This window comes from Montipora foliosa, chromosome 3, assembly GCF_036669935.1.
Source record: "Montipora foliosa isolate CH-2021 chromosome 3, ASM3666993v2, whole genome shotgun sequence".
Classification (NCBI taxonomy): domain Eukaryota; kingdom Metazoa; phylum Cnidaria; class Anthozoa; order Scleractinia; family Acroporidae; genus Montipora; species Montipora foliosa.
In genome coordinates, this window is record NC_090871.1 from 1181935 (window position 1) to 1191934 (window position 10000).

At 41.2% G+C, this 10000-nt stretch overlaps 1 protein-coding gene across 2 annotated transcripts in view; it reads left to right on the top strand.

Annotated features, from left to right (window-relative positions):
* LOC137996415 (uncharacterized) overlaps positions 1 to 9553 on the top strand; it is a 17335-nt gene extending 7782 nt beyond the window's left edge. For both annotated transcript variants that reach the window (XM_068841800.1, XM_068841799.1), the window contains exons 6-9: positions 1777 to 1879; positions 2772 to 2850; positions 4851 to 5049; positions 8809 to 9553. In XM_068841800.1, the coding sequence (XP_068697901.1) occupies positions 1777 to 1879; positions 2772 to 2850; positions 4851 to 5049; positions 8809 to 8909 (482 nt within the window). In that variant the 3' untranslated portion in view covers positions 8910 to 9553. The remainder of the gene's footprint in view (positions 1 to 1776; positions 1880 to 2771; positions 2851 to 4850; positions 5050 to 8808) is intronic.
* The last annotated feature ends 447 nt before the right edge of the window (positions 9554 to 10000 follow it).

Sequence of the window (10000 nt, forward strand, 5' to 3'; positions counted from 1 at the left end):
TAGTGACGTTAACACGAGCGCAAGTATAAGAGCGCTTATTTCACCGTGGAAGCGAGGTTGACGCAAGCGTAAACACAAGCACAAACGCAAGGATCAGTTTTTTCCTTTTCCTTGTGCTTGCACTCATGCTTACCTTCGCTTGTGTTGTGTGAAAACAAAACACAGCACAAGCACAAGGAAATTTAGAAAATATAGAGCGTTTTCACTCACGTGACCAGCAGCCATATTGGATTACTGAAACAAAAGAAATTATTTGCATAAAAAATAGAGTTCAATTCCCGGAAGATTAGTCTGGTACACCATCATGGCCACCATTTCTTTGTTTTGGAACACAACATGGCCGCCGTGACGACATGTAAAAACGCTCTATCCTATATGGGACCGGTACGAACGATTTCAAGCAAAGCCGGAAATGAACGATTCGTTGTTGCACGTTTGCGTTTTGTTCAAAATCTAAAAAAAGGCGCCCGCAAACAAGGAAACAGTTTTACGGAAGCAAGTGTTTCCCCGTTTGTGGCCCCAGGAAACATTTGTTGCGGAAGAAAAATTTGCTTCCCGGGAAGCAAAAACGTTTCCGAATTTGCTGAGAAACATTTCACTTCCTCAGCAAATGCTTCCTCGAATGCGAACCGAGAAAGCATTTCGGGATACAATGTTTATGCAACAATGTTTCCTACTTTGCGGGCGCCTTAAAATTTGGTTATTTCGCATCGTTATTTTGCAGAGTACGGAAATGTAGTAGAATGCGTTCCATGTGCTTCACGACTATTTTCCCTCCTTTAATAGCTTAAACCAATGACAAGATTTTTGGCGTTGCGGTTGCCGTGACACGTCGTCTTTGCCTAAACTCTCCAATAGCCCACTTTCGATATATATATTAAAATTCAGTCCTAAACAAAAGGCATCATCTCGAGGCTCTGGGGAATAAATAGGAGAATTTGTATAAGTTTATTCCTCAGAGCCTCGAGATGATGCCTTTTGTTTAGGACTTATTTATATGTTTAGGACTTATTTTTAATATATCGAAATTGGTGTATTTTGCATAAAATATTGTTTTTAATGCTCTTGGGGACACTGCATATTCCCAAGAACATTTGGAAACAATGGTTTATGCAAAATTTGGGGGGCAAACAAAGTACTATAGGGAATTCGAAAATGGAGAATATGTATGTGTAATCAAATGGCGACGAGTGAAATTAGGAAATAATTACACCCGCGTTTTGTCAAGATTCGGATAATTTCCCGAGCGTTTAGGCGAGGGAAATTATCAGAATTTTGACAAAACGCAAGTGAAATTATTTCCTAATTCCACGAGAAAACCATTTGATTACCTTTTAATGTCGTGGGTGACAAATTACGCTCACAACCGTAATTGTAAAATCGCTCGAGTACTTTATCCAACTGCTCGGGAAGAATCATCTCCAGGTTTTTCTCAAGGCTATTTTCGTCACACCACTTCTCAAAAACTCTCACCCAGTTAATTATGCTCTTTCACGTATTTAAATTTTCTGCCGCTTCTTTTAATTTCGTAACTTCTTCAATGGTCACTGTCTTAAATCTAGACGCCATCTTGGCTCTGATCGAGATACAAGAGATGTTACCATGGCAATTTTGTAATTTCACATGTGAAATTATAAATTAACGCTGAAATTTCGCACCTAAATTAAGGAGTAATTTGTCACCCATGATATTATACTAATAACTCTAATTTCTATCGTGGCTCGCATTTGTTGTTTCATTTATCAAAATTGTTACGGTTATTGTTGCTGCTTTTAGTTCCTGCTGTTTACGACTTCGAAGTTGCCTTTCCGGAAAATGATGAACCGACTCTCACTCGCATGCTGATGGGGGAGGGAGGTGATGTTCACTTATGGGTAAGGTACGAGATCAGATCATTCCCTCATTACGATGCAGTTACTTGTCAATTGTTCTTGTCGAATAGTTAGGTAAAGCGACGGTCTTCTGAATGGGAGGTGCTGTGAGGACGTCTGCAAATGTTCAGACATCGGTCTTGTCGGATGAAGACGATGATAGTAGTTGGTCACGTGGCATACCTACCGATGATTGGTTCAGGTCGCGGGTTTGAAAACACTCAGTGTTTTGAGATAGATAAACGAGGAGAAAGTGTTGCCTTTGTAATTTCGATATGGAAAAGATACTTTGAATCTCCTCGGACAGAAACCGTAGACCCGTCTCATGACCCATATTCTTAAACTCTGTGGGACGTTCTCTTGCAAAAATGGCCATTTTAATTTGGCGTGATATCTCGAAAACATACATCGATGTAAGTGGCCACGTAGCAAAGAATGCAGAACACTTCAATGTTTAAAGTGAAGTGGCGTTTGAGGAAGGTCTGGAATCGCGAGAGCTACGCAATTGAGACTCGAGGACAAGGATTGGCTTTGGAATTTGCAGTCTGGTGGGTGAGCGCTGGGCGGTTGCTCGCTCTCTCTCTTGTTGCTTCAAGCACGAAGGGTTAATAACTTATACGGAAACGTGGAATGACTGATACAACTGACTGATACACGGTGTGATATTATATGGTTGGAACGAGGTATTTATCATGGTAGTCTTTGTGGTTGATTTTCTATGCGTGACAGAATCACTAGTTTGTTTATTCATGCTGTGTTTCCACTGACATCTCAAGTCCTCACTTGAGACATGAATATCCTAATATCAACGCCAACTTGTCGAATTCTCGTTAATGTAAATCTCGTTAATTTTCGTAAGCGTTAACTTCCGCGTTATTTTCCGTCTCTTGTTATTCCCAGGAGGATTCCACTTGATGAAATTCCTTGTGGAAGTGTCGAGGATACTTCAGCTTGGTGCAGAAGAGCTTTCCAAGATAAGGTGATTAAACATGTTGGTTTACGGAAACGCATTTGAAATAGCCAGTAGGGTAAATCCTCTTAAATCCGTCGCCAAAACAATTAAAGCCCAACCGGAAGTGAAAATGAATCCAGGGAACCGGAAGTCCGTCGAAGAAACATAGTGCTTCAATGATTACAAATTCTTTCTAGAAAAGAGTTACATTTCCTTTTAGTGCAGCTTTAGGATTTAGTGCACATCGTGTCTTGTTAGAGTTGGCAGTGTCCTGGCAGTGTATTGCCCTCATGTGCTCACGAAGAATATGGAATAAGTAAATCTCTTGGAGTATCAAGGCAACCTCGTTCCCAGGGTCTCTCTTCCCTGCCTCCATTGTCGTTGAGAAAAAGACCCTTGTTCAGGCTGGTCACGTGCCTCCCAGAATCTGGGAGGTTCACCAAATGAAGGGGAGGGGTGGCAATGTAGGCCTTGTCGACATTGCGAAGAGGGGGAATCAGCACGCAATTGATTTTGTGGCCAGATGACCATCGAGAAAACGTTTGACGGCAGTATTTTATGTACTACACTTGTAGAATTCGACGTGAAAGGCAAAAAGTTGTGGTCAAATCGGTCGGGCACCACAGAAAATATACTCGCGTCATTCAATTTTTCATCCGTGTGAAAGTTCGGATCAACGAAGAATGCTAATAGTTTGGGACAATTTTAAAGAAAAAAAGATTTTATCGTGCAAGAAAACAAGCGAAACGTTTATCCATGGGAAACAAACATGTTCAGCGATCAGCCGGTGTGATGTTATTTAATGAATTACCGCGGTTTGCTTGCGGTTGGGAAAGTAGGAAAAAGAGTTAAGTTCTTATGTCATGTATCGACCTCAAATCATCAAATCAAACTGTATTAACATGTGCAGCTATTTTATTTTGTTCTTTGATTTTCGATTTTCTTTCGAATGTTAAACAACGTGATTCCTAAAGTCGCACTCTTGTACAGCGAGTAGACAGTTTTGACTTGCGATATTTATATTTCAACCGTTGAAATATAAATATTGTGTAAACTGTCGATGTCGTTAAGATATATATATCTATTTTTTTGCCACTGCGCAGCGCTTTAATAGCGTGTATGTTTTTTGCCCCGGTAAAATAAGAGACATTTTTATCAAGCAAACGTAGTGTTTGGTGTATTCTTTTATGTTAGTGTATGTTCTGTAGAAGTAACTTTAGCTATTAACGAAATCAATTTTTTTTGTGAACGTCAATCGCCGCACAACATGGAACTTGTCCTGTCTGGAATTCTTGGGAATTCATCTCCTGTGGGAATATAACATCAGCTCTTTTGACCTTTTTGATACTTACATTGTAAGGTAAAGATTACTTATTTTAAGAATGTCTTGGCGAACGAATACGCTTTCGCCCAGTTGCGGGGTATAACGAAAGCACTACCCCAGTGGGAAAATGTTTGTCGGCGAGTGCCACGTGACCAGCTTGAACCGGGGTCTTTTTCTCAATGATAATGCAGGCAGAGAAGAGAGATCCTGGGAGCGAGGTTGGTATCAAGGCGGTACAATAGTGTTTTCACTCACGTGATCAGTAACCTTGTTTTTCCACCGAAACAAAAGAAAACGCTTGCATGATAATAGAGTTCAATTCCCGGAGAATTAGTTGGGGACACCAACATAGCCACCGTTCCTTTGCTTAGGGACACCAACATGGCCGCCGTGACGTCACGTGGAAACGCTTTAAACGTGTTTACAATTACATTTCTGGAATTGAACGTTTTGTGTTTGATGACAATATTAAAGCGGTGCATTGAAAATGGCATGGTGGTTGCGGTTTTTCCCTTCTACTCAACTTGCAATGACAAATTGAATGTGAAAAATACCCGCTAGAATCTGGGATTGATCGGCGTACTTCTGGTCTTTGAGCGGGCTTACAGGAGGGCCTTCTCCTCTCCTTTTGAACGAGCTCCCTGTGGATACTACTTGCGTTAGATAATTACTAATTGATTTGTATTCATCGTACTTTTTTCAGGACGAAGGAATGAGCTTCTTTGTCGAACATGGTAGATTTCCAGCCGAAATAAACGAATACCCCAGAAAACTGAGAAATCTAATCACATGTATTCTGTGGGGCGTTGTCATATCTATTCCGCTTGTTTGGTGTACGATTTCTGTGATATTGTCTGGCTCCACCGTATCGTTTGTAGTCGCTGGAACAATTGCTTTAACAGGTAGGTTATGTAGCGAGACAATGAAGCAAAAATACTGAATTTAGTGTTGTTGTTGTTTTAACAACAAGAACTTGTTCAACTTCGTGAAATCTCCAGTTTTAAGCCTTTCAGCTGTGATAAATTCTTTGGTGGCAAAGGTGATGATCCCATAGATTCTTTGTAAAATTTAGAATTTTCAAAGCATCATTGCTCAGAGGTTAGAGACCTTTAGCACCGAACTGAGTTTTTGGGATATACCGACTGCGGTTTGCGGTTAGTCGTTTGCAGTTAGAGGTTAGCTCGATTGTAAACTTAAGCAAGCCGTTCGTGTTATGCACATCGGCGCCGCCATTTTGGATTTTTCATTGCTACAACTGCTCTTAAATCAAACAGCTCAAATTCTCCCAAAACTTATATTTGATCTTCAAAATTGATGATCCCAATAGATAGCAAACAAATGTAACAACATGACTGATATGGTCAAACGGCAGGTCTGATTGATCTCTGGCTATAAAACGCTGCCGTAAATCACTTACCGCAAGAACGGTGTCTTGAAGTTGAAACTCGAACCGTAGACTGCAAACGTGACAAGATCACTTGATTTCCCGAGGTTCGCGGTATTTCCCGAAAAATTCGTTGCCAAAGGTCTCTAATATCTGGTATATCGCGTTCAGAATTGTTAGAGATAGCTCATTATGCAATGCACTATAAATGTTCAAGCCCCAGTTTAAGAGGTATAACGCTATCCACCGGGTAAATCACTATCCGTTGGATAGCGTAATTGGTTTCGCTATTACGTATCCACTGGAGAGTGATCCGGCGAATCGTTTGAACAACTGGGGCCAGTACTTTATACTTGGCTGACTGATTAGAATACGATACCCTTCTGCTAACGAGGAAAAAATGTAAGCAAAGATTTCCCTAAAAAATGAACCTTTGCCTTGAGTAAGACGTTAATCCCTTTTTTCGACACTGGCTGGCAACATCAATAGGTTGGCAACTGTGCGAAACTGATAAACTTACACACTGTTTTTCTTCAACGAGAGGGGTTGCGTTTATTCAAACATAGGCCGTGTAAAGCCGCTGTTACACGTTGAATTTTTTAGCTGAAACTTGTCTGCAACGGTGCTGCGAAGCAAATTTCAGGAGGCATTGCACCGTGTGACATGGTCGGTTTCTTGAAACTTTTTTGAACTTCCGTTGCGAGACAAGTTTCACGAAAAGTAGAACCGTTTTCTACTTCTGCAGGAGCTTCACCGTGTAACACCACTTCGTGAAACTGGTCTCGCCCCGTCTTGTTTCGTTACGCTGCGTAAGCCAATCAGAAACCGGCTAAGGCCATGTAAACAACATTTCGAGACCAGTTTCAACGTTCCCGAACGAGTTTCGACCTTTTATGTTACACGGTGCAATGCCTGCTGAACCTTTTTTGCAGCGCCGTTCCACATAGGTTTCACCTGAAAGTTTCAACGTGTAACAGCGGCTTAACACTTATATCAGAACAGAGATATATATTATAGTATAAAGATGCTTTTATTCGCTAAAAAGCAACCAAACTCAACCGGCTTTCGCAATACCTCCAACTCATTCATTTCAATACGAAGTGGGTCGCTCTATGATGTGAGATAGTTTTCAGTTTCTTGTCGCGAAATCTGAAAAGAAACTGCGGAAAAGTCGGTGCCGCGGTCACAAGATCGCTTTGAGAGCAAGATCAGACGGCCATAACCTAGAAGTATTGGCCAATCAGATTGGGCCCAATGACCGCAACTCTCCTGATTGGCCCGTAACCAAATAGCCGCACGAGGGATTGCACGTGCTAAATGCAAAATCGTGCGCGGAACGCAATGCTGCTGAGGTTAACTATCAATAGAGTTATTTCAGTAGAGTTATGACTTAGAGTTAGAGTTAACGACTGCCAAAATCTTGAATTCAGGATTTTGCAAACTTAACTCTAACTCTACGACATAACTCTATGAAAATAACTCTAAGAATAGCTGTCCCCAATGCTGCTACGTTTTGTTCCCGCATTTATCTAGCAGTAGCCGTTCTAAAAAAAACTACTGTAAACTGATGGGCCTCATTACATCGCAGATCTAGACTTCGGCAAGATGGTTTACTTTTCACTGATTAAAAAAGTTGTGTTAAGTCTCGAGTGTTTTATTTAAATAAAATAACTGACAGTGTTTTTTGTTACAGTCCGGGGCGCGCTGTGGTAGTAACTACATACTTCCACACAGGAGACTATCACTAGAATTTCCCTGTCTCTTGCCTCAACTTCAACGGACCTTATTTGCACGGCAGCCATATTGGCCATAGACAGTAGAATTTCGGACCCCGAACCTCGAGTTGAAATGTTTTGGAACGAGTTTCGTTGGGTAAAAACAAAAGTTTTCGATCCCTCGGGCTTCAACATGACCGCCCTGTTATTAAGGCCCTTAAAAGTCAATTTATGTGACTTTGAACAACGCTCAGCAACCGCTCCAAGCATAGGTAGCCTGCGTGCAGACGACTCGTATTTCCTTTATTAGGGAGCTTACGAAACGACGACGCCGACGGCAACGACGACGCTACAAAACAATAGGTTTAATCAGCAAAAACAATGGCTCTGCACGCTCTGCACGTGCCTTTTACATTTGTATACATTTCTTTGCCATCATCTCCTAAATGACGACGCGAAATGACCAAATTCAAGGTTCTGTGGAGGACGTTGGCACATGACGATGAATTTTCAGTTCTCTTTCTACGCTTCCAACTCACTCATACCAGTTTAATTCATTGACAGTTACTACACATTTTTAACGGGAAACTACATGAAATAGTTTCTTACTGATATGAATAACGCGAACTTGTATTTTTAAATACATTCCTCGTAGCCGTCGTCGTCCTCGTTTCGTAAGCTCCCTATTGCGGAAAAGGGACGTCTGCATAACGTGTTCCTGTCTCGTTTTGGAGCTTAAATTTTTTACATAAATTATCAAAATGTAACCCGCTGACAAGCAGCATTGTATGAGTCCCAAAATGGCAGACTTTTGTACTACAGTCTTGCGTTCATTTGAGGAGTCTTCGGATGGTTGGTCAACGATAGTAAGTCTAACAGAAGAAACACGCGTAAAATCCGGTGAGCGTTATTTGGGATAGACGAGGGCATTTCCTCTTTCACTTCAGTTACGTGAAGTTAACTCTATACTTAGGAATTTTCTCGCCAATTTCATTGGAAAAAGTTCAAAGATATTTAAAGAACATGAACGTCGAAAAGGTTGAACCTCTGGACTGTAAAAGCGACTTGTGCATCATTGATAACCACTAGACTATCGAAGCAAACCGATGAGCAAGTCTGAATTTTAACAACATTTAAATAGATACCAATCACCAAAATTGAAAGCAAAGCGGTATAAAATGGGTGTAAGACTAAAAATACATGTAGATCGGAATTGGTGCTTTGAATTAAACACTGTTGATCAGCACTATGCGAAATACTTTACTACGGTGCTGGGGAACATTACCTGGGTGACCTTCTAATCCATGTACATTGTATACAGATAAAAGCTGATGTGTGTATACATTACAAGCAAATTTCCTCATAAATATTGAATTTTCCACGGCCTTTGTGGTATTTCAAATTGATAACACAAAATAGAAATATGCAAGTTCTGAAAACAAAGTCGTGGTCTCGTCTTCTAGTTAAAGAAAAGGTTTGGATCATGAAACAATTAACTTGTACCCCGCTGAGCTTTTATTCAGCATCATGCTCTAACATTTTCATGTTGGCTTTCTTTGCAGGGTACATCGTGATTAAAATTCTACTTCGTTCTAGCGACTCCAAGAAAGGCAGCAGCTATGGTCTGAAGCCAACCACGAGCAGTGTCAAAAAACTAAGTTGAATATTTCTTACTCCAGTCTGATTCTTACACATGCTTGATAAGAGAGATAACTCAGTAGGCGCCGACAAAATCGAAATTTGGTTATTTTACGTTTATCTTACACAATCATTTTTACTCAGTTTCTTCTCCCGCTTCGATGAAAGTAGTAGTCATGAGAAGGACTGGCAGTGACTGACGTTTCAACAACTTGAGCGGAAATCGTCTTCACAGTTGGAAAAGAATACCAAAATGGTGAACCTTTTGGAGTAAGCCTAAGGTGTAAAAATAGAGGATGTACCTCGATGGAATTTGATCGTCTGGGTGAAAGTAGTCCTCATTCTCGTCACAAGGGCCTCGGATCGACCCAAGGCTCTGGGAAACTCTATGTAGGAGAACATGCGCCGTAGTGTTCTTATAGCCAAAAACTGGCTATTTGAACTTTACCGCGTCTGCTCACTCCTCGTCCTAACATGAATGCACCAATTAGAGACGCTTTTTATTGTTCTTCACGAAAACCAATAAGAAGACACTTTGTTTCTGGGTTCCTCAGAGCTCTTCTCTCCCTCAGTCAAGCAAAGAGCTCTGGAGTCGAGATTGAAAAGTCCTGAGAAGGGCTGTTGACAGTGACTGACGCAGCTCCAAAAGTGGTGGGCAAGTATTGGTAAGGTCTTTTAGAATACAACAACAATGATGTCAAAATGCAGAAAAAAAATGCCACTTGAGAGAAACTGAATTTGCAAAATGTCCAGGGGGAGGATACCCCCAGACCCCCTACAGGCTGGCGCCGGAGCGCTAAAAATACTCCCTATTTTCCTTCAAAAGGAGTTAGAATGTCTGCTGACGTTCCGACAACCCGTGCGGAAGTCATCTCTAGAGTCAAGTGACGGTTGGAAATTCAAACGAATGGAGGGATTCGTTTGAAATTCCACCGTTACTGGACTCTGAAGATGACTTCCGCTACGGTTGTCGAAACGTCAGCCACTACCAAAAGCCCTTCCCAGGACTACTTTCACCCAAACAATCAAATTCAATCGAGGTATCCAACTCCTGAGTTCAAATTTGAACCAAGTGCACTTTTTCTTTTTAATGCTCTGCTACCACAAGTCCTGGGA